This window comes from Leptosomus discolor, chromosome 3 (genome assembly GCF_034619465.1).
Source record: "Leptosomus discolor isolate bLepDis1 chromosome 3, bLepDis1.hap2, whole genome shotgun sequence".
Classification (NCBI taxonomy): domain Eukaryota; kingdom Metazoa; phylum Chordata; class Aves; order Leptosomiformes; family Leptosomidae; genus Leptosomus; species Leptosomus discolor.
The window spans coordinates 80022412-80048659 of NC_141393.1; the positions used below are offsets into that span (position 1 = coordinate 80022412).

At 39.4% G+C, this 26248-nt stretch overlaps 1 protein-coding gene across 1 annotated transcript; it reads right to left on the reverse strand.

The window, feature by feature from the left end:
- Positions 1-81: 81 nt before the first annotated feature.
- On the reverse strand, positions 82-24188 carry FNBP1L (formin binding protein 1 like). Its single transcript, XM_086463058.1, has 16 exons — positions 24123-24188; positions 22616-22731; positions 16913-16966; positions 15230-15377; positions 14804-14866; positions 13134-13238; positions 12470-12598; positions 11585-11731; positions 10573-10776; positions 8116-8274; positions 4568-4582; positions 2632-2741; positions 1818-1950; positions 1278-1372; positions 648-796; positions 82-260 (listed from the first exon to the last, which is right to left on the reverse strand). The coding sequence occupies exons 1-16, from the start codon at positions 24186-24188 to the stop codon at positions 82-84; spliced, it is 1872 nt and encodes a 623-aa protein (XP_086319184.1).
- Positions 24189-26248: the final 2060 nt, after the last annotated feature.

Sequence of the window (26248 nt, forward strand, 5' to 3'; positions counted from 1 at the left end):
GCTTTCCATGAGCCTGTGTAACTTACTATTTTGCCACTATTTTCCCTGGGGAACGTACAACTGAAAGCTGCCCGTTTACTGTTAGATATAGGTTACTGCACCTTTGCTGTTTTTCTCTAGCGTTACATCTATATATGATGTTGGCACATAGCCTTCCTCTCCGTTATGTCTTCGAGCTCTTGTCCACCCATCGCCTTTGTCTTCCTCAATAATGTACAAAATTTCCCCTTCTTTCATTGCTAGAGTGCCTTCATTATGACCTGGGAAAAACAAGAGGCAAAGAAGTCTCAATGTCCAGACAGAATTTCGAGTCCTCTTTTTCCCAGGGCATAGTTTCCAGATTATATATAAACAGGAAGAAGCAAAAAGCTGTGCAAGAGAACATATGGTCAAACAGGCTTACAGACAAAAACCCACTCCAATCTGTAAAGCTGAGTATTTGCCAATAGCTGTGCTAATATTTATCTTAAAACAGCACCGAAGTACAGCTCGTGAGTTACAGCGATTTATAAAATATTTCCAGTGGTCTTATGAGCAACTAGTTGCTCATACAATTCAGTTACTTTCAGTCACTTCACCTGTCTCCTCTCTGACAAACAACCCCCGCCTTACAGCCAAGGAACGGCCGTGCACGTCGTTAACCTTACCGTCGAACGGGTATATTGCCTTGCAGTGTCCTATAGCGGGTAACGGATCATCGTCTTCAAACTCGTCATCAAACTCGGTCGGATGCGCGTGTTGCTGCGGGGGGCTGCGAACTTCCTGATTGGCATCATCCGTGTAACTCCCTTCAGGGCTGCAATGCAACGGTTGGGGCGTGAGGGCCCTGCAGAGCGCAGCCCAACCGCAGACCGTACGGGCATCCCCACGGGCGGGCCGCGGCCATCGCTCTGGGAACGCCCGTGCGTAGTTTTTATCTTTACCGCTGGAGGCGGTTTCTGAAAACACTGCTGAACCTTTAAAGGCTTGGACTGAGTTCTGCTGCAAAAACAAACGTAACTTTTGACGTACCTGTCTCCACAGGAGAGCCTCGTGCAGTGGAACAGGACAGCTTTAAAAGGCACCGCTATTTCAGGAGGGGGCATTTCAGTTACACTCACTATTTTTTAATGTTACCGTAATGACATGAAGGGACCTCCAGAATTCGGAACCAGTAAGATGTTTCTTTAGGACATAAACTTTCAGAGGGTAAGCAACAACCATCACCCAGTGTTACTGTCAAAGAGACGTACTGACGCTAGCATAAGGTACAAAAGCAGTAGAGACAGAATAGTGACCTCTCTCTGCCCTGTGTTACAAGGTGGTTGATATCACTGCTGTGCCGCCTGTCGCTTCTGGCTGCTACTTTACCTTCAACTTCAGAGAGCCAGGCCTTGGGGGGGGAAGAAAAAAAAAACAAATATTGGTGTCAAAGAAAACTTGATTCTAAACCAGCAAATACCACTTAACTGCATACAGTTTCCTGCAGAGACTGTGTTCACATGTGAAGCCTCATCATCACTATACGTGGAGCGTGAACCCATCCCTCGTGCTTAGCCTAAATTCCTTACTAGTCTTAAGGACAAAAATAATCTTTAACCACATGTGAATTTCAGATTAGGTGATTAATAAGAAATTCTAAACAGTTTACATCTTTAAGAACGTACATCCTTACTCTAGCTAGATGAACGCACCTGAAAATGTGGCACCCCACAAAAAATTGTACCAGGATTTCTTAAGTCAAGCAGTTTTTCTGGGTGCTGTATTTATAACCCATAAAGCAAACTACCATTTTACCTCTCAGTTACATTTTCCAAGGAACTGCTTTAGAGTCTAACCTCATTCTTGTGTATTTCCATCCGAAGACGGTCCATGTTGCTCATGGTCTCAGTTAATTTTGGTTGCAGACTGCCTGGATCACCCATCTGGGGATTTTTTTCATAAACATCCTTCATCTTGATGAGGGCATCTCTAAATACGAAACCCAACAATAGTTATAAAAATTACATACATCAGTACTGACGGGACATGGTTTAGTGGGCATGGTGGTTTGGGGTTGGCGGTTGGACTTGATGATCTTAGAGGTCTTTTCCAACCTTAATGATTCTCTGACTTTGCGATAAGCTAAAATTACGTGTATGACATCCTGACCCATGACGGGATACTAAGCACAGACACGAGGAACTGCTGCTCCCCACACCACACCTAAATCCTTCTCCCATTCTGTCACCTTAGCACTTGTGTCGTGCACGAGCACACAAGGGCTCCAGCTCTGGACTCTCCTCTCTCCAGACTCAATACCATTTTCTGTACTGTTTGTTACACACAATCTCCTAAATACTGACAACCTTCTTTTCCTAAAGCACTAAGTCGCAGCTCTCTCGCTCACAGACCTACGCACTGATCTTTGTCTTTAATGCTTTTAGATCCAGTGTTTCCTATGCAACGTTAGGATCGCAACGTCTATTACAGTAAAGCAGGAGGAGGCGATGCCGACAGAACCCACATAGAGTAAACCATGAACCAAAAAACGCTTTGCAATAGCCCGGCCTAGTGTGTTCTCTCCTAACTTCTGAGCACGGAGGCTTAGGTGGAGGACTTCAAAAGAAACAGAGAGCGCGCCAGGACAAAACTCCAAAAAAATGCATTCACTTTTGGTCTGTTTCCTTCTGTAGTTCTCTGTTAAGTTCATCGATTCTCTGTTGCAGTTTCTTGCGTCTCTGTTCCGGAGGGAGATGGCTGAAGTCTTCTAGTGCAGGGCCCTGCAAGTAGAAACCCTGTTAAACAAGTGACGCGCGCGTACCGGGACAGCTGAACTGACATACCCACACACGGACAGTGTTCACTGGAAGCAGGATGGACCTTCTTAAAAACTCTACTCGACACACAGCTCTATAAACGACCGCAACAGAATAAATGCAAGTTCTTGCTGCCAGACGGCAGTCACTCGTTCAAGGTTCTTTCTGCCTTCTGTAACAGTTGGCTCACAGATGTAATCTAAATTCATGGACTTCATTATTTTTCTGAAAAGCTGAGCCATGTACCTCCTATTACACCCACTGCACTTAAAGGACAGAATTACTTACTACGGAGTAATTTCAGTCAGAACACAAATCTAAGATGTGTATATAATAACAGGTACATAACTGGTTCTTTCTCTGGAGTGTGTTCTGTGGCAATTTGGGTGCTACCAAAAGAAAAACATTGCATTTTGGATCTTCATTCCAAAGTACTATCACAGTTCTCTTCCGGAAGCTCAGCGATCTTGCTGGAAAACTTACAAAGTTCTGACACATTCTACCTCGAGTAAAACTGTTTCACAGAGCCCAGAAAAAGCCTCTATAACACCCAAGTTGACTTAATTTTGTTAATATGAATCAAAGCTTGAGCTCAAGTATTATGAGCCTCAACCTGCAAAGGTTTGATTGCAAACTTGTGCCGAGATTATAAACAGGATGGAAGGACTTGGGTGTGAAAAATATGGGAAGAGATTTTTACGTATCTTGAGAGTTTGTTGTGAAAACTCTTCCCCTCCGGGTGACCGACACCAACAGGGTTAACAAAGGAAATACGGTACGCGTCTTAATCACAGAAAGGTCAGTTACATTATTTGGTCCTAGTTGCCTAAGAAAGTTGGTTTTAGCACAAGAAACCCGCTTGCCGTCACAGTACACTCCGTGGAGGCAAACCGAACTGGACAGCGTTTCTTCTGTCACGAAGAAACTTGCCCGTCGGGATTCTGACACAAGCAGCCGTAGGCTCAGGTGCCAAGTTTCTACTACCCCCTCTTAAGGTCTTCTTGCCCCTCAACTTCTTGGTTCTTTTGCACTTGTAAAATTGTAATCTCATTGCTTTTTAAGAAGGGAACACAGGACACAATAGAAGGAGGGAAATCAAGATACGCTGTTTCCAAACTAAAGCACAAGTGTTTCTTTCTGGAGGAAAAAAAAATAATTAAAATCCTTTCGGGTGGTTTTACACACCACAGGGCAACAAAAAGACAATCACATCCTCTGTATCACTCTTCCTGACAGGTCAGTTAAAACCAGAGTATCCTACAGCAACCACCAGAACAACAGAGGTCCTTCTGGGAATTTTTACTGATTTACTCTGCAAAACTACAGTAGTGATTAAGGTGGCATTTTCATTTAATGTAACAGCTTTCTAATATTCCTAAGCATAAAGGATCATCTCCCCTGCAAAAAAGGTTCAATTCAAAGGAGGGAATTTTGCAGTATTCGATGTTTCTCCTGTACACAAGTTCTGCAGTCTTTTCATGCGCCTATTGTATATTGCTTTAACGACTGTCCTGACAAAGAGAAATCGCCGAGTATTTCTGTCATGACCAACTCGTGAATACTGGTCAACCCTAAAATTCCAAAATCACCGATTCAGTTGCAGCCAGCTCACAAGTCTAATTATCTTACATTACGCATGGATGATTAGAAGACTGTGTATATGAGTGGAAAATCTGGAGATGTATTTCAGCACCTGACTTAAAGCAGTTATGATATGGAAACACTTTCAAAAGATCACTTTCATGCTATCTTAGCAGAAGTACAGCAGACAGATCAGCACACGGGCTTACCATCTTCACCGACCACTGCACAGTTCATTTGAAAACAGAAAGAAACGGGAAATTATTCACATGCAACGACCAGTTACAAAAATGATCAATGCCTAAAAATGTAGCTTTAAAATATTACTTAAGGATTAAAATTTTACTTTATAAAAAACACATTTTACTATGAGCACAAGGAAAGCAAAATACAATAATCAGAACTGCACTTCTGCTTTAAGAATTATGGATTTTAAAGATTACTAGGTCACAATGGGTAGTTTAACTTACAAAACTGTAATACACAACTTCATTAAACTACTTCTGAATTTTATTGTTTTGATTAATATACTAAAGAACTTCTATTGTGGAAGAAGAAACAAACACACAGCCAACATTGCACAAAATAGCAGAATTTGATGATGATGATGGACTGGTCAGCCATATGCAAATAATTTGTTAATTATAGCTAACAATCCACTACCGTCATTTTTACAGTGTTTTTACTTTATCATCACAGTAGAACTAGAACAAACAAAGATCTTTTTCAAGCTTAGAAGTGTAATTTTACTTCCTGCAAACAGCATTTTGGTCATTGCTGCTATTGTAGAAATGTTTTAGTCCAGATAAAAATAAAGACATTTAAAGAACGAAGACTTACTCCTATAGGAAGTAAATGAAACATGGGATGCCAGGTGTCCTATCCTGGGTTTAGTTAAACTTTCACAGCATGTTGAAGACCTATCATGCTTTCAACGACTTCGGACAATGGCCAGACAACTGAGAAGATACATATCTCCGACATCACTTACGACCCTCACCAATTGTTAAGGCTGTTGATGGGGGCTCGCACACAAAGTTACAATTTCTAGCAGTGAGGAAAGTGAAGCACCTTCACAAATGGTGTTTTGGTAGAAACCTCAATAAAGTCCAAAACCATAAAATGGCTAAAGAATAAACTTCTTGTTCCCTTTAGAAAGAGTTTTCTAAGAAAACACAAGTAAGCTTTACGTATCGCTGCTGACGATGCATCTATCATAGAATGGCAGGTTGGAAGGGACCTCAGGGATCATCTGGTCCAACCTTTCTCTGCAAGAGCACGGTCTAGACAAGCTGGCCCAGCGTCCTGCCCTGCTGAGTGTTAAAGGTGTCCAGTGCTGGGGCATCCACCATTAAACCCAGGGGGAATTAATACAATGGCTGATTGTTCTCATCATGAAAAAATTTCCTCGTGTCCCATCGGAATCTCCCCAGGAGTAACTTGTACCGGTTACCCCTTGTCTTTGCCGTGGGACTCCTTGTAAAAAGGGAATCTCCATCTTCTTTGTAGCCACCCTTTAAATAGTGGAACATTATCAAGCGGCATTGAGCAAAGACCTCTCATAAGCACTAACACTGTCTGGAAACGTTAAGGTTTCAAAGGATACCAAGCAGCCTGCAGCAGCAGCGCTACTAATGCACGTTACGCTCGCTTACGCTCAAAGCAAGTCTTCAACAACCTGTTCTGCAGCTACTGTTTGCTGCTGCTGCCGCTGTACATCACGACAGGAAAAGGTAAAGCGTGAGGCACAGAACGAGGGCAGTCTGGGTTTGTGCTCTCCAGTGCCTGCAGCGAAATCTTGCGCAGGGCACGTTAAACAAAACCACCGGTATGGCTATGGACTGATATACGCCAACTCATGGATAAATCTCGATAGAAGCCGAAGCAAATTATATACCACTTGGGAGTTCTGCATGTCAGTACTCCTTGGACATCACTTTCCAGGGACAAAACTGTGGAAAACAGCATCGTGCACTAGCAACTATTAAACATTCAACCAAGATACATTGTAAAGATAAGACTGATCAAAGAGATAAAACAATCTATTAGAATTCATTAGTATACATTCAAGTTGAGAAGGCACTCAGTATGTGATGTCTGTTAAAATGCTTGCAAGGAATTTAAAAAAATGTATAAAAATTAAATGTTCATCCTGAAGATTTACAGAGATTAACCACTTCATATTGTGGGATATTTGAGTTAATCCAGATTTGCAGGACGCTAGCGATCCTTGCTGATTTTACAGAAGATACTTATTCTATGTTAAATTCATTCACTTTTACAACATGAACAATAAATTCTGAGAATAAAAAATTTAAATAAAAATACGGGTTTCATCTTCCATTAGCCTTCTGTAGTTGTTAGGTCATCTTTTGCTTCAGTAAGAGGTTCTAGAACTACTGATACAACAAGGTGCTGATGTGTGAGCCAGGAGTCACTACGTTTAGTGACCAACAAAAAGGAGGTGCAATCAAGACCTGTGCCATCTCAGCAGCTACCTCGTCCAGTTAGTTCCTCACTGAGTACTGAAGAAGGAACATCAACTTCATGACCAGAATGAATTTTCAGGGACTCAGAAGGGGAAAGGAGAAACTGTCCGCCATAAATACTTAGTGGACCACAAGAATTTTTCTAAAAACTGGTGGTGGTAGAAAGGGTATTTCCAAGATACCTGGGGGCCTGAAATAAGGCTTAAAGAAAATAAGTTTGAAGTGTTACTCATATTTCAGAACAGCAGCAAGGGAGCTTCCAAATCATAACTTTACTGCAATACAACACTGTCGTACTTTGAGCTCCACACTACTGAACAGTAGTCAACCACTCTTGATGCACATGACACAGCAAGTCAATACTGTTTTCAAATATCAGAAAATAATGAATTATATATAATCAAATGTATCTAATAATCTCATACTTGCATCAATAAATATCATAAAACGTACATAAACGGGGCACAGCCTATGCTTCACTGACATTAACAGGAAAGTGCCAGTACATTTATCACTAGTTCTATAAATGTTACTAGGAAACCACTTAACATTTTCCTTTTACGTCTGTCCTCCAAACAAATTGTATTTGCAGAATATGCCACTATAAATTAGTAACTGAATTGATAAATCTCAAAAGGTGGCGTTTGGTAGTAATTTTTCAATAATTTTACCCAAAAGAACCTTGGACAAACAAGAACAATTTATTAATCGGAAAATGCCTTAAAACAGTAATGTTTCAACAATCAGTATTTCAAAATCTGCAAGCACCACGTGCTATAGCATTTGATGAACAAAAGAAACAAAATGTCTCCCTTCTTCGTTCAGTGTCGTGTAATCAACTACTATTATTTCGATTAAAAGCCGGCAAATAAGACATCTGAGCTGTCAGATGTTTTTTGTGGTGACTACATACCCAAGGATAAATTACTGCAAAAATATGTTACATGATGGTAGGAAAACATTTGTGAATGTGAACAACAATGAAGAAAGGTATCAAACACATGCTGAGCACCCTCTTTATAACACCCTTCTTTTAGGCACAAGTATTTGGAATGTGATACAGAGGTTTTTTCTATTTTATTTTTTATTTTATTTTTAACCTGTTGGTAACTGCTGTATAACATGAAACCAAGCATCCTAAAGTGACCTCATGGCTGCAGTGTTACTTTTAACGAGTCTTATAATGAGGGTGAAGAGCATTAGAAAAGCCACATCACAAACACACTGTTCATAGCCCATCATGCATTTCAACTTGTTATCAAACTTACCCCTCTTTTGAGGCTTCTGAAAGAAGGAATTCTGGGCTTCCCTGTTTTTATGTCACTCATGCAATAATGCACTGGTTCAATGGAGAATATGGGATACTGGGACCCATTAGGAGTACTGGATGTGTATAAACTAGTAGGGGTTAGGGGTGGGGATTGTGGCTAATGTGGAAATAAAGAAAGCAATAAATAAGCCAAATGTTCAAAGTGATTTTAAAATGAAAATTCTGTCTTACAAAAATAAAATTTCCATCCAACACAGAAGCAGCTTGTAACGTTCCAGACACATTTACACGATAACTGTATTGGTTTAAAAAGGCTCCTGTCATGAATTCATCTTCAGAGTTACACGTTGGTGCAGAGACAGAAGGAATATTTGAAAAAGCTTTAGACTCGACACTTCCACTAGATCCCAACAAGATCCCGAAGCTGCCTGTCTCTTTTCTTAAAACAGGAAATTCTGCTTTTCCCAGCTTTAGTCACAGCCATTCTGGAAGCCTGTGCATTCCTGCTCACTGTTTCTTTCCACATTTTGATGCACCATCCGCATAAGCTAAAACAGAAATACTAGGTACATCTACGGAGAGGGACTACAACAGAAAGTATACTCCATCTCTGCCCTCAAGCTGGACTGACACAATGGCTGCGTGGCATTCTTCGTATCACCACAAGAACTTCCTCCACTTTCTTCCTCCCCTTTTTTCAAATTACTTCTCTCATTTTTTATCTCTCGTACCTCTGCTGCTTTTTCTACCAGTTAGATTTTTCTGTACTATTTCCTCTGCTGCCCAACTCCTTCCCTTTCCAAAAGACTTTTGTGTCTTTGACAACATCAAGAATAGGTACATGCGTATCTGGAAGTCAAGACCAGCCATCGTTTCAGCTAAATGAAGGCCCAAAGGCCACCATGAATACCCCAGCTACAACAAATCAGCATGTTTTTATATGAGCTAATTTAAGAATATCTTCTAAAACCCGTAAATAGTATTTGGAATTAAGTGTGTATTTCCTGGTAAGTCCTTCATTTCCTCAAGGCCCTTAAGGAAGGGATGCATGTAGTATGTGCACACGCATGTATATCTGTGGTTCCACACAGGCAACAGTAAGGCTGACTCTCTGAGTGCTACATACACAGAGAACGAACTGGGAAGAAGAAAGAGTAGGGAAAGTCCTGTCAGCTTCCTTCAGCTGCCATCATTCTAAGGAATTTCTTACAACTACAGTAAATGCCAAGGTCCAGATTGAAAACCAGTGCAGATTCTCATAGCTTCCCTCTCCAAAATTCTCGGAAAGATCTCTTTTTGTCAGACTGTCAATCATGATCTAACTTCAGAATGGGCTGAATCTCACCCACCTCTGCAGCCAAATGCAACACACGTGCTAATGCATTAATGCATTTAAACTATCACCAATCAGTAATTATACTGCATTTTAACACACAGCTGCAGTTACATAATATACTGGGGAGGGAATAAAGGATCAGCTATATCCTTTCTTTCTGTAAAGATCTGCTTTCTTGGAATACTCTCAAGTAGAAAATAAATCCTACCACTAAACAAGCTCTAAGAATATTTCCCTATAGTAAATGGTAGAAACTGACTTGGAGCATTAAAATCACCTCACAGAAATTTGTGGGAAACATTAAAATGACTCACTGATATGCTCCAATACTAAATAAAGACCTAGCATAAAATTTAAATATGTACGTGCTTCATTACTGATTTCTATCGCTAATGCATGCACTGATCGTCTTTTCTGTTGATCCATGAAGGCATCTGGCACAGAAAGTGTTAACTGAAACTCATATAATAATACAAGAAAGGGAGTAATTTCTCTTGTTTTCAATTTTTTCTTGAGCATAGGAGTATTTTTACCTATTTCATAGTAATACTTCTTCTGGGACATTTACCTGTATGGAGCTTCAACAGCAAGTTTTATCAATGAGGTAGTATAAATTTTAATGTTTTCAGACAAACTTCAGGAGTTTTCAAAACTAGCAGCAGGTATAATAAAGATCTACAAAACACTCCTATGTATAAACATCTACAAAATGTGACGTTTAGAAGGGGGTTGCTTTTTGTAGTATAAAAGAGAGATCTGAAGTCTGTCCAATTCCAAAACACACTCTCCCTCCCCTTTAGCTTGACATTCACAATTAACACTTTTTCTACGCAACTGCAGAAAGTCTTTACGGAAACTTAGAAACATTACAGAAACAGGAAGCTACTTTATCAAATAACTATAAAAACATTCCCAGACACAGATCTTCCCCTAGAGAGAACCTGATTTTTAGTAGGATAACTCCTCAACCCCACTCAAACCTTCAGATCTCCTTACACATACTTTAAAAGACAGTGGCAGGCAAGGGGAAGGTTATTTTAAAATAAATAAATTGCTGCTTCCGTGCACTCTAGATTCTTCACATTTTAATTTTCTGAATAGTAATTTCTTAATTGTTACCTTTGGCTTCTTTCCAAAGAGCCACAGCTTTCCTTTAGCCTTGCCCACTGTAGTTTTTGAATCAATTCTCATTCCTTCCTGCTTTGGTGTACTGATGGTTCCATCAGAGATAGTTCTGTAAATATTCTGACTGTAATCTTCAAATGGAAAATCTCCAGGAGGCTCAAAACCGGATTTGAAGCAGTCTATCACTAGTTGAGAGTCCTAAACATAAGATATTAAGGCGTTTAGAAAGCAAAACAAGTTCTACCCATCAAGAACCGGAGAGAGAACAAACATGGAGTCATAAATTTTCCCTTTTAATTGCAGAGATGCACAGATGGGAAAGTGAGAGAGAGCTCAAAATGCACGCTTTTAGACAGATCTAGTTAAGAGAACTTATGTTCTTTTTTCTCAGCGGTGTTACCACGGGTGCACATCAAAGCACACCCTGCTATCCAGAATCCAGCAAACACTCCCCAGAGGTTATCACAAATTTAAAACAGGACATGCTTTAGGGCCAAACTACTACTCCACCGTCTAATCCTTCAACATTAGCACTGAAATGAAGATAACACTACGAAACTACAGGTAGTAAGATGTAATAGGGAAGAACCCGTATCAGAAGGAGTAAGAAAGTGCCAACGGCTGTAATCAAACAGGACAGAGAACGACCCTTTGTTAACCAAACACCTTTTATATGATTTAATGCTATATACTGGAGAAAACACCAATCCTGCTGGTGTTCTAGGATGCTTCAGGATAATGAAAACAACGTGTCCAAAAGCACATACAGAGAAAAAGTGTCAAAGCTCTTCGGATCACCAGAAAGCAATAAACCAGGAAAAGAACAGACACTGAAAGTGGAAGTGACCACTTAGACTAAAGCTGAAGTCACAACACTTTTCAAGCAGACAAATATTTGACAACAGAAAGATAAATGCACAGGGTAAGTCTGTCTTTCCCCTCTCAGCAGCTTCCATATCAGTTAAATTGCTCACGCGCATGTAAAAAGGCACTGGATTGTACTTACTCTGTGTTCATCAACCGATTTTGCTGCAAGGATCATCCCTTCTAAACATTTAGAGATAATCGGAATAACCTTGCGCTCAGAGTCAGCAAAGCCTTTGTAACATTCACTAAGTTTGATAGTCCTTCTTTCATCCATTTCTTGAAGTTGCTGCAAACACAAAGATAAAACAAAGCTTTTATTTGCAGATTTTTCTTCCCCTGATCCTGATGTATGCAGTTACTGTGGTCACCACAGTGCAGTACAGAATTGCTGTGCTTTCCCAGTATTTTTATTTGTTTAACAAAACAGAACTTAAGTTAAAAAGAAAACCAACTCCTTTCAGACATTACAATCTAATTTGAATTTAAGGGGTTTTATTATTTTTACAGAGCTCTGCAGCTTGCTGGTAATATTGACCAAGCAATGACCAGTTGGGGGGGCGGGGGGAAGAGTACTTCTGGCTCCAATCCACCCATTTTATACCTGTACGTGGGATACGTTACACCACAATAGTCACCATTAGCTGCACACTCTCCTTCAGCTCTGCCAGCGTCAAAGCATTCACACAGAAATATCAGAACTAGTGATCAAACCTTAGAATGATTGTTTTAAATGTTTGCTCTCACCCAGATGCCTCAAATGTTTATTTTGCCATATCTCTTCAGCAATATTTAAACAAAAAGTCTATAAAATACAAAATCTTCACAGAAAATGCAACAGAATATTTTCATTACAAGTCTAAGCATAATTACTGTAAGCAGCTTCATGGTAAAACACAGGTTGTACCAAGATTATGCTAATTTCTTGATAAAATTATCCACTAAAATCCCAAAAATAAAGTTTTAAATTTTAAAACCTACTTCTCCCTTAGACGATCAGACATACTTTCTCTGTTGATTATTTTACCTTATAAATCTGAGGAATGACAATGTAGTAGTGTTTGTGCTGTTCCCCATTAAAATTCTGTAGTTGTGCAGCATACTCGTTTTTGTTTTCATCAGCCATATGTGTGCGCAGGTTTAACTGTTGCTTAGCCTAGTAGGAAAGTGTTACCAGTTCAAACATGTCTCATGCTTTTCAATGACATACAGCATTATTTTGATTTATTTTACCCACTATGCAAAAACACTAATCACAAGTCATCAAAACTGACATCCCGGTAATTGAAATAAGAACGTGACACTTCGTATTTACTGACAGTCTACAGACCTCATTGGTTATACACAGAGAGCACAATGATTATTTTAGCTCCCTTAGTCGCTTAAATGCGTATCCTAAAAACCACAGGAGTGACTGAACATATATACCACAAGATACCAAACACCAGTGAGCTTGCCTACGGAAGACAGTCATCATCTCAACGGCACCATCTTGAGACTAACAAAGCACAGTCCCTCTCTGGGCTGTCTGACATTTTACTGTAACTCTGATTTGGCACACAATAAGCAAGCGTATTTTATACCCAATTTTATACGCTCAAAGAGTGTTGTTCCACTACTGATGATAAACATGCAAATAAAAGCTTTTTATAATAAAGGGAGAGCAAAGAAAGAAATGGCACCACTCTTACCTTCTCAACATCAGCCTTTGTGGCATTGGTGTCATTGTCCAGTCTTTCATAGCTTTGCTGTGCCTTCTCTGCCTCTCTGCATTCTCTCTCAAATTTCTTTTTGCTCTACAAAAACCACAAACTTACTGCTTCAACAGCCACCCTCCCCTTCTGGTTTTGTACAGTAATTCTGAATTCTAAATATCAAAGCTTCCATTTAAATATCTTAAACTCACGAGGTACCTTTAAGTAAATACATCCCAGTCTCAAAGATTTTCAACTTTTCTATTTAGAACTTCTTTCCTTGAAGCACCAGCAAGGAAACAACTGTAATTATGCTCTAAATATCAGATAATCAAAATACAAAAGAACATACTACAGAGATCTGCTGTTAATTAGAAACAGACAAGTCCACTTTCTAGCCTGACTTCAACGAACCAAATAAAAGTTAGGGGGCAGCAAATTTAAACCTGGATTTGTATGAGTAAAATTTTCAAGTTCCCTTCTTCAGTGATCAACTTTAATTGAATAAATTCAACTAACCTATTCTGAAGGCTGTATCTACATTATGAGCTCTCAGCATACCCATCCATTACCATCAGTGTTTGCACCAGCTGGCGTAGCTGTAAGCAGCGCAGACAACAGTATTCAAAGCATTTGATGTTCAATATCTCTGGCTGTTGTCAAGACAACTGCTGTACGAAAAACTGCTGCAGCTCCCAAGTTAGTATCTCCAGAGACAAACTGGCAACAGAGATTGTGTGAGCACTGCCCCCCTGCTTCAGCGCGAAGTCAGGCGGCTGAGGTTACCGTGTCCCTGAAAGGCGGAGCTGGCACTCCAGTGAGTACAGGGCACCCAACACAACCGACTGGGGTGCACTCTGGGAATTATCTTGGTGAAGGGTGACGGCATCTAATGCTACCATATCTGCTTCTAATCCTCTGACCATGAATTAAACTCTCTGACGTGACACTGAAGCAAGACATTCCTTATCTGGGTCCACAACAACAAAACACAAATTCCTCTCTACAGTACTGCTTCGCAATAATCTGGATCAAAGATACAATAAATTTCTAAGACACAAAGCTATGAGAACATCAGAACGCATCTTGAACACGCTTGGCTGAATTTCCTATCTTCTCACCTTCAAAAGCACGTCTCTCAAGAAAAAGGAGCTTATGAGCTGTTGTAGAGACATTCACTTCCTGCATTTCTCTGTTAGAAAGTAATTCTGCCTCCTGAAAGTGTAACAGCCTATAGTGGTATTCCTGAACAGACTCCATGTAACAAGCCCTCAAACTCAAGTCAAATACAGTGACTTAAGATTTCATCTTCATATAAATAAACTGTCATTATTAATTATTCTCTAAACAAAAAGTAGCCTGTGGAGAGAAGCAGCCAGAGTCATCTGTCCCCATGTTAAAAACAGATTCCTTTACGCTGGATAAAAGCCAAGGCTTCCCTCAAACATACACACCAAAGCTGTTTACAGGAGATTTTTTTAAAACAGGGAACTACAAATACATGGAGCTGTAATTTGGACGTTACTAAGCCTGATCTGGACCTTCAGTAATTCAGCTAAACATTAAACTCTAAGCAAGACAGATGACAACAGCCCCATTTACAGACTGTGTATTATTAAGTTGGACAGGGGAAAAAAAAAACAAACCAAAACAAAACACAAACTCACATTATCCATCTGTTTCCAGCACATGTCCAGATACTGTTGAGCCTTTCGGCCTTCCTGAAGATGCTAAAACCAGCACAAATAAGTTTAATTTACACATCTTTTTAGTACTATTACCATTAGTTAGTCCCTGCTCTAGCTGACACACTGTGATGTGCAGCATCTCCCACCCGTTACCAGCACTCTTTGGAAGAACAGCATCACAGATGAAAATTACACTGGCAAAAATGTTACCAGTAAGCACTTAATTTTTAGGTTTAATAACTAGTAAACCAGTGCACAAAAATACAGAACAACTTTGTGTTTCGTAAATGTATTGCAAAACCTCCTTATTGCCAAGTTCATTACATTGGGTAAACAAATACATCAATTCCTTAAAAGACATTTCCATTTTGATATCCTGTTATCAAATCAAAATATAGAAATTACCATTTTTCTCTCAGTCTTTAGATCATGCGAGTATCTCATCAATTCTCCATACACTCTGTGTCCCATTTCTTCCGCAACTACTTCTCGCTGTCCTGCATAGTCATTCAGCTCATTAAGGATGTTGAAAAAGGCAATACACGAAGTAAACCTGACAGAAAGCACACACGCACAAACATACATATACAAAAAGTGAGACAGTTTTTTTAAAAGGACTTCTTTTAGTATAGTCAGTACTCCTGATTAAATTAAAACCAAATCATATATATTTTACAATAAACCTTATCTTAATGCTAATTGAATTATAGTAGAAACGCAAGTCGGGAAAGCCTACGTCAAGCCTAGCACGTACTATACGTCGCAATGTCTCTTCAAACACATTTTATAAGAATATGGATTTTTTTTGCGGATGGAAAAGAAAGAAGAAGAATACTACCTGGAAAGCCCTGTAGTATAGTGGTATCTCCTAAGCTGCCAACTGAGAGGCCTGAGCTTGGGAACGGATACATACGTCCCTAGGCTCGGAGGCCGAACTCGCTGCAGAGATGATGTGCTTGGTAGTCTTGAGGGTGGAACATGCCAATCATACCACTCATATGCATCCCGATGGATGATCTACAGAACAAGTTTGCTATCAGCTCTGGAGACAGCTGCCTGTTTGCCTGCCCACCTCTTGGCTGGAAGTAAGGTGCCACTATGGCTGGCACTAAAAAGGGGGGAAGAGGAGGGGCAAAGGGTAGAAAGTGTGTGTGGAAGGGAAGAAAGGAAAAAAAAACAGGCACCACATTAAAATATACATCTTTCTCTCTTTCAACTGTGGAATACTGCCACCTCCACAGGCTTGGCTCTGGGGAATTCAAACACCACCCTAGCACTGGAAATCCCGTTCCCTGTGGTCCAGGATCTTTAAATAGTCGAAAGAGCTAGAGGAAATCCTAGCGTGAATTCTCAAGCGCTCTGTGCACAGCATGTGCTCTGGCTGCAACCTGAAACTTGCCCACTTTTTTCCCTTCAGAACAGTTATCCCTAAAGAAAAAAAAAAAAAAAAAGTAATGTGTTTTTCTAAATAAATAAAAAAATGGCTATGGACATGGACAGCAAAACAAGCACTTCTGATAAATAATCATAAAGTTGTTTAGCACAGATTGCTCCTCCACAGATAGACATTCACTTATTTTCTCTCTGGAGTCAAAGCAAGTCAGCAGTTTAACAGCTCTTCTTGCCAAAACCAAGACAATTTCGTGTACGCTCAAGTTTCGGTATACAAACGTATAGCTACATTTGTATTGCCATACAAATGCACTGAAAAACGCTACTCAACTAAGCAAAAAACGCAGCCTAAGGACACATAATCGCTTTTCTCTAAAAAAAGAATACTACAAAAAAAAAAAATACAAGACTGCATAGCATACTGAACTTCTGCTTTCAAACTTTCAGCAAGCTAAAGATTAATTTGGAATGGAGCAAGTACAACGAGCCATGTTTACTACTTTAAAATACTAATGGAACTAAACTCGGGTTTCACGCTTAAGAATTACAGCAGAACTATAAGAAGCCAAGCACAATTCTTTTGTTGTCTTCACCAATTAAATACTTTACCTTAAAAAAAACCAACAAAACAACAAAGCCATAAAAGGACTGCAGACTTCATTTCTTATACACAGAACTTGAAATGCATATTTTTACCTGGGTTCCTCATCTTTGGGTGAACGTTTAGGACAGTACTTCTTAACCAGATTTCTATTAGGGAAGAAAGAAAATAAGATCCTAATTTAGAGTCTCTTCTGAGAACACACAGACAACTGCATGAACAAATTACTTCTTTTTAATGACTTCAAGGAACAAATCTATTCCCTCTGTCATCTTATAAGGGTCCTTCAGGTAACACAAAGCAGAAATCTACGTAATTTTCAAAGTTTTAAGTCACTTTGACCTAGAACAATGTAATTATTTTAAAACTCCTATTGCACACTGACTAGACACGAAATAATGAGCTCTTTATTTAACATTCTTTTCACACATGCAAAAGCAGCTAGCAGGCAAGAAAAAAGCACATGTATGACCACTGTGTAACATATAAATAGCGCACACTGTTATGCTATACCCGTGAGCACACAACTCCACCCCTGAATTAAGCTTTGAGTGTACATTCAGGTCGAAGGTTTTAACCACAGCCATCTCCGAATCTTCAATAAGAATATTTCCACAACAGAAGGGGCAACATCTCCTTTCAGGAAAGATGTTACATTTTGCCCTACCACCAGTGTTGTAAATACCATGTCTTTAGAAACTATTTCTAGGAAGACAAAAATACCATACAATCCTTTCTCCTAATAAAAGCCTGTTTCATCAGTCAGTCTTGTCTACCTTGGGATCACAAGACCACACAGTTTTGAGACACTGTGTGAGCAGGATTTAGGGTTCAATAACAGCACAAGGTACAATAATCAAAGTCAATAAATATGAAACGACAAGCAAACGCAGCATTTAAAGTTCCAAGAAAATGCCAGTGTTCAGGCAAACAACGAAACATAAATGGCTTTTCCAAGAAGTGAACACCAGCACTTAGAAAAAAAAAAAAGATAAATTAGATTTAAATCTTTGAAAAAATGCAGGTTGACAAGCAGCTGTAGTAGGAGTGTGGATCTGAAGAACGAAGCATTATTTCAAAGAGGGGGCAGCTGACACTTTAAGGTGGCATTAAGTTGTTTAACGTTTTTGGCTAAACATGTGTGTCTAATACTCAGGATCCAAACACGGATCTGGAACTAGCTCACAAGAAAACTGCGGAAGTAACTGCAGACCATCAGAACTGAACCAAATCCATGAGATAAATTGTTCTGTAGTTCCTTAGAAAAGTGTGTAGATTGATGACACTTCAATCCTCTGGAAATACAATTTGGACTCCTACCACACTCAGTCTGACGGACATCTGGAAGCAGATTTCGTACAGGACTAACCACATCCAACTGTGCTCCTCCTATCATTTTATCAGTCTCTCTTCCCAGTATAAACTGGTCTCAAGTCAACACCAGTGAGATAGCACCCTGCACTATACTACCAATTTTTAAGAGAAGTACCTCAATCAGGTAGCCAGAAGTTTCAAAAAGCACTCTAGTTAATAAAGCCAAATTATTTATAGTCATGCATAGAACATCTACATAAAATTTTACAGATATTTGTACAAAAATTGTGTTTATCAACTCAAAACTAAGTTTTCTTCAGCCAGTTAATACAGAATGTAAAACACAGGAGCAGCAGCATCAATATAATATGGTAAGATTTGTATTAAGGCAGCAGCTCCGGTACTGTAGCATCTGCTTATACTAAACCTCTACAGCCCCTACATCATATTGCAAATGAGCCTGGGAACAAACTCTGAAGTCCTCTTTCATAAGTTACTAAAAATGCAGTATGTCCTCAAAGGCATTTCATATTTATACGTAAAGTAACACCTTCAATAGGGTTCTGATAGCTTCAGTGACTGCCTATCAGTATTACGGACTGGGTGAAAACACTGACAATGAACCGTGTTTAGTAACACATCATCAGAAAAAAGTTTTCAGTGAAGAGATGATTGTAACGTGGAATTTGAGTTTACAAAGCTGAATATCCTCAGAACTATTAAGAATGCATATGTTTTGGCTTGCAGAAACATCACTATAAAGAAACCTGCCACATCCACACTTGGATAATAACCAAGAGCGTAAATTCTCAGCTCCAATCAAAGGAGGAGAGATTTGAGAAATGAACACATATGGCGGTAATTTGTGTCCCCAACTTCATGTTTGAGCTCACACCCATTTTAAATAATGTTTCCAAGATTCTGCATATAAAAATGTGGTAACTACATCTCCATTTGACTAGACATAGGCATATATTAATACTATATTTAGGGAAAAACCTCTTTCACACAATGGTATGCAGAAGGAACATGAAAAATACATTTGCTTAGATTAACTAGCCATCTCCAGAGATTACAGCGTACAATTTTAAAGGGAAACACTCAAATAGTTCAAGAACAATCATTGCTATTTTCTTTAAACTGATAATAGAGCAGCTGACCCAATACAGAGATCACGGTAGTTGATTCATCTGTCACTGCAGGTATAACTTGTGTTACTGCCTGACACCACCGGAAGTGGAACCCCCCTGTCTCCCCAAGCGTCATCATGCTTCAGCCAGAACAAAAAGGGAGTTAACCTCCAGAATGATTTTGGGCGTGATGGTGTGGAAGTAAACAAAACAGACCTTCACCTCACCCCTTTTAAGCAACAATGCTGACCAAAACCAGCATCTGAGAATTCAATTACAAAATTCAGCCAAGAGCCCAGTCATTTGGCACATACTAAATCTGTTTTTTTCCAAATATAAAATAAGAACAAATTAGATCATCATATAATTAAAATAAAATCTGTTAATCTACAACGAATATTTGCAGTATGTTTGTCCTAATTCACATCCCAGTAACATCTTATAACAACCTTCACAATCCTTAGGGTACCACAATACATTAGTTGAGACTTAAGCTACACAGAGCTTCAGATTTTCCTTTATGTTAGCTCAAAAAAGGGAACTATAGGTGCTTTTTTTTCAGAACATTGCAAAGCTCTCTAGACAATTTTTTTTTCTCTGTAGATGCTTCAGGATTCCTCAACAGTTTCAATTTTTCTCATACTTTTTCTCAGTATCGAGAACTGCCTAGCAAAGAATAGCAAGGAATGACTTGCAACGTAAAACCAGCATTTGGACAGGATTCCCACAAGTTACCACTTCTGGAATTACTGAGCGACCACAAACTGCAGTAACTGCATACAGTAAGAATATAGTGCGTTCAACTCAAACAGTTCCTCATATACTGTACATGCATCACTTGTCATCTCCTAGAAGACTTGGAGCAGCTGTTGCACCTGGGAAAGTCTCATCACTAAGTTGTGACAGTCTAAGAAAAAAATTATCAAAATGCAAGGGTATACACAAAGTGAATATGACTTTCTGCCAGGACACGGACTGAAAAATTCACTCAAGTTTTCATCCTTGGGTTTCAGGCTATGAAAGTAAGATCCATCAACAACCTCAACAGAATGTTCACGGCCCACACCGACACGAAGACAGAAAAAAAATACCACCATGCATCACCAGTATTATCTCCCTCACTGAACTTCTTTTTTCTTGGTCTCCCATCCAAGTACTAAGAGAGCCGCAGAACTACCAAGAGGTGACAACTCACCATACTGTCTATACACCTACTGAACAACGGCATAAAAATCTCAGTTATAAAGTTTATTATGAAGAGATTCTCAACACCCTATTTTTCAGAATCTATTTCTTTACAAAAGAAAAAAAGATGATAGACCAGAAATTTCTACCAGAGATACTAATATTGATCTCACAGGCCATACACTGCCAGCATTAAAATTCACCAGAACCATAGTCCATCCCCAAGATCTTCTCTCTCAGACCTTCTCAGGAGCAAGCTACAGGATGGCTAACTTCTGCAAGTGAAAATTTTGCTTGATCTCAGTCTCCCCTGCAGCCCCACAACTGGTTTACATGGTTAAAAACTGAGTGTCCTCAAGACCAATGACGGCTTAAATCAAGTTGTTATCACAAGACAGTTCACTACGAACAATCAATTCTTCCCCCAAGGAATATACAGGCAAAACTATCGAGGAGTAGCTTCATGAACTGGTCTACTGGCAGAAAATCAGTGAGTCACCCTCTCGTGTGTGTGCTGTCCAGACCCTCGTCGGCAGCAGGCAGGAAGTGCATGCATGCACTGCACAACACGTGAGCAGCAAGACCTGTGCTTCCCAGAACTGTCATACTTACTGCACATGGACAGTCAGTCCAGTCATCTGACAGAAGGGGTACTCGACATAACTCTTTCGTTTTTGAAAGACACTTTGAGAAGAATCAATAGTTTTACCCAAGAGAGTAAAATGCTGAACAGAGATTTCCTATTTTTAGTCAAATCCTGAAGTTATAATATGGTGTCTCATCTTGCTAGCTGTGGAACGAACTTTTAAATACAATTAAGCAAAATGGCATTTGTTCATACTATTTAATGAAAAGATCTGTACAGATCCGTGCAAATAAAACACATTTCCATTTTTTAACAGACAACCGAAAACAAATCATAAGTCAGCTGTGAACTGGTGCTGTGCATGCTTCAAACTTCCTTTTACCTCCTGAAGTTCTTCTACGCCAGCTTTGGAGAAGCGGTATTTATTGCCTGCCTTTTAAGAAAAAAATTCCTTCAGTAATGTAATGGGGGTATTATGTTAGGTGAACATACACAACTGGATCAAAAGAAACTGGTAAAGAAATTGAAAAGGAAATGAGCAGCCTAGACAGACAACATCCGTACCCTCAGCTGTGAACCGCATTACTGCATTTATGAGGAAGGATTCCTCAGCCTGTATCTGGTGACAATCTAGAATCTAGTTGGCCAATGATGGAAGGCACCCCAGGAGAGAACCTAGTATCAGTTTCAGTCTGACAAGGGCTAGGCAGCAGCTTCAGCTGAATCCCCAAAGGAATTCAAGACAGCAAAGACTACAGTGAAGGCCAAGTTCACAGGAGTGTTTTACTTTAAATCTTGTTCTTCAAGCACGGTGTCCACCTTTTGGTAAAAATCAATCCTACTTTATTCTGAAGAATGTGCTTCTCTGCCATTTCATTGCTGCTACTCCTCTTGTACGATCCCTGAGGAGAAATTCCTATTGGACCTAAAAGATGTTTCACTTGGCACCAACAGAACGTAAACAGGAGAGGTAAGACAAAGGGTGGCTGGGTCACAGTCTCACCCAAAGGGACAAGACCAGCTACGGAAAGGGCGTGCTCTAAGGACAGGAAGATCTGCTGCTCTCTCCAGTTCTACTCTATGCTTTCAATTAGATTTCTTAACACAATGTAGTGTGGCTCTTGCCAATTCAGCATGAGAAATTATTCAACATGAGAAATTAATTAGTAGCAGAGGCTTGAAGATTGCTGAACACACACACACACACAAAATGTAGACATCGTTAATGCACTTTGCAACAAACATGCTGACAGTCAGTGGAAAAATATTACTACGGTTTCGTTTTGTTTTGAATCTTAAAATTTAAGTCTTAAACTTTTTTTAGTTCAAGAACTGGAGAGTGGGTGGGAAGACACGGAGGGAAGAAGGCAAAAATAAGCAAGCAATTAAGCGTGCCCCCAAAGATAATTTTGTTTTGGACTGGTAAAGAAAAACTTAGGTCTGTCATGAAAAGAACTACTGATCTAATTCACTCTGTAAATGAAAAATGGTCATCCATCACATTACATACTTGCCCATCATCTGATACAGCGATTTTAAGTAACCGTTAAGATTCTCTTTCTAAAAAAGAAAAAAATCCTTACCTCAGTTGTTTTGCATAGTTTTGCTCAATTTCTATCCTTTCTTTTACAAATTTTGCATATTTCTCCAAGAAGTCAATGCCCCACTGTGTATGCTTGTCCAAGTTATCAAACTGATCCTTTAAAAACAAAACAAAAAAACCCAGAATTAGTTAAGAAACACAGCAGCACCAGAAATGGCATAGAATTTATTCATGCGAGGGAACGCTTGCTACTTGGACAGAAGTCATTCAAGTTATAATGCAGTCCTGTGTGTGTATATCTATACATCAGCAACACACCAGAATAGTAAGCTGCACGCGCAGTCACACATCTACCTCTTTCTGTAAAAACAGCTCTAAATACTTGCTTTTTAAGTTGTATGCAGTCTTTGATCACTTTCACAATGCAAATGCGTCCCCCCCCATCCTTTCATTCGAAAGTGGATCTTTTCCACCAAGACAACAAAGACATAACCAAAGATCACTGAGGTCAATAAGAGACCGTTCCACAGAAGAGATGCGTTTGGCAGTTTCAAAACACAAGACGTTGTAACTTCACTGGACATAAAAAATTAACTTCCACTCTTATGCTTACCCACTGAAAGAAACAGAATATAAATTATAGCTGCATGGTTAAGCTGGGTGTAGCCTGCATGTGAAAGATATTTATTAAAACATATCTATATACACAGTTCACTATCAGCTCTAGGAAGAGATTCCAAAGAAAGCAAACCTGTCCTCAGCCATTAAGAAAGGCAGGCACAAAACAAAGAGGAGAAACAGTCAAAAATAAACCATGCTTCCAAAAACAGCTGGGGGATTTTTAACACATTAAATCATCTTCACAACCTATCTTTCACTGTATTCTGTACTGATGAACAGGTGGAGGATACATCAGGCAGGACAAGTTGCAAATTCAAAAACAAGTGGAAATACGGGGGTTCGGAATTAGGCAGGAATGAATAAAGGTACAAAATACAGCCTAGCAAATATTTTTTAGTCTAGCACAGATTCATATTTTATCCTAAAAGTCTACCACAGTGGAAAAATCAAGAATTTTCAGCTTAAAACAGCATTTAGAGTAAATTTTTCTTAACAGTTACTTAGTAATCGAAAAAGACAAGCAACTGCACCATCAGATTTCATGTCCTTTATGGGCTGAATCCAAATACACTTCACAGCAAATTTAAAAAATAAAAAGTAGAAAAAGGAAAAAAAAAAGCTAAAGAAAGGATTTAAAGGCAAAGTTTATTTAACTTAGACAAAAAACTGAGGGGTGTTTATCACAGAAGCCGTGTCTTGCAGATTCAGTAACTTGACTGAACCTACGGAATTATGTCGACCTTTAGTATTAGGAATTTATGCTCAATTTCAACACGCAGTAGGATGACCTGAAGTTAAATTTAAAAAAAAGCCACAAAATGCTTCAGGGCTTAAGACTCAAGGAAAATGTATTCACTAAAAGAGGTACCATGCAAGCAACAAGAATAACAAAAAAGAACGTAACAGGATTAAGGTTGCTCTCAAACCTTGCCTTGTGGCTTGGTAACCTTGTGGCTTGGTAACCTACGCCACAGACTAACGACCACGGCCATTAGTGCCTTGAACACTTCGATCCAATGGCATGCAAGTACTGCCAACCAAAAGCACCCATCCTGTGCCACTACCAGCCACGTGCTCCTGCATCTGCATCCCCCTCTCCACCAAAACCACGATGACCTTCCCTGATCTGTTTCACCAGAGAATCGTATCAACAGCCAAGAGACAGGTGAGGGACTGAACACAGGATTTTAATACATTTGAGAAAACATGGCCTGCATCTCATACTGTCCTGATGTGCCCTGTTCACACCAACCGGGCATTTCTACACTAAATATCTTTTTTCAAATAAAGTGACATTCCAGCTACTGCTTTCAGAAAAGCTGCATACGCATCGTTTGTGTGTGGGAAGAGGGAGACTGTTACCATGCTGTACTGTCAAACCACTCTTCCACATATGCATAAAAACACACCATCAATCTCAAGAATTCTCTATATTGCACTCGTTTTGCAATTACTCTGACAACATTAACCTGGCATCCAAAAGGTGCTTTTGGCATGGAGCCAACACCCAATGCCACCAAGAAGAACTGACTTCCCTCCGCACACAGAAGAACAAAGCCTTTGCTGTCCTACTTAGGCTCTTTAGTCCACAAAGCTCTCATTTGCTGCTAAGGTTTCATTAGCATTGCAGAACACGACATTACTTATGTTTCTGAACATGTAACCAGAGAGGATGGCTTTCCAAACATTTTGTTCAAACAAAAAAGGACTCTACTGGTCATAATTAATTCTTTGCTACTCATATGAAACTGGAATGGAAATGACATGCTATTCTCCCCTCACACTTCACTAGAAGTGTTTCGTCACTGACCAAGTGCAAAAAACTCTTCCTTTCCTCAATTCCTCTTCTTCATCTGATTCTATGAAAGATTCTATTCTAGAAACCATATGCTCTGTGCAAAGGCAGCTTTGCAGGATTACCCCATAGCCCCTCAAAGGCAAAAAGAATTGTTCCCTCCCTATATGATGGGCATGCACAGAACATACAGAGAACAACCTGAACGGAGTAAATCCCATGTAAGACAGAAATTAAAACCCATTAGCTATCCTCAGCACTCTGCAGACCTTTACATTAGTCCAGCTCCTCCACCGCTACTGACATCTATGAAACTACTCATGGATGCATTAATGATCTCCTAGATAAGGAATGGAAATCCTAACTTAGTGGGCCATTAGTCCACACTTACTGGAATTAAAAGAAAGTAGCAGTAGTACTTTTGCACTTTTTTGAAGAGTGAGACAGCTTCGTTCACTGCTGGTTTTTGGTCAGCAATTATATTACACTGTCTTAAAATGAAGTATACAATATGAAGGACAAAAAAACCCCAACTTTCAAGAAGCACCAAAGCATTTTTTGAAAACTGGTTTATGAACTATCAAAATTGGATGTCTAAAAAAAATTTAAAATCTACAGATTATTTGTAGATTTCTATTCAAAATAAAACCACTCACATAAACATTTGTTCCTTGGATTAAATTTGACATAATGACCAGGTCTCATAAGTTCCCTATAAGTCACGTAGGTACTGTGGAACAGAGCTCTCAACAGATAAAGTATTAAGCAAACACATCAGCTTCACAATTTTTCAAATTGTCTACAAACAATAAACCAGTGAATGAAAGCCCACAGTCACAAAAATCACCTTGCACTGCTCAGTAATGACATAAATGAGCAGAAGATAAAGGCGACATCAATGAATAAGCAGAAAGGAATGGCCTTTTCAGAAAGGCTTCTAGAGATGAGTCACAAGTTTACTCATGGTCCTCTCAACTTCTCTCCAGAAGCATCCACGTTTGAGCTCTGGGCCTCAGAGCAAAAAGTTTCTTTTTCATCCAGGAACACAAGCAGAAAATCTTCCACGCTGCTACAGAGGCAATCAAAGTAATGCTCTGAGACACAAGCCAAGCGATATCTTGAGTGGAAAAAAGGCACAAAAATCAGGCAATACTGTACAGAGGAGAAGATGGACCAAATAGTTGCAATAAAATTTAAGCCTGAAAGTTCAAAATAAATATATCCGTGTATTAATTTGGCTGGCTCCTTTATAAGAAA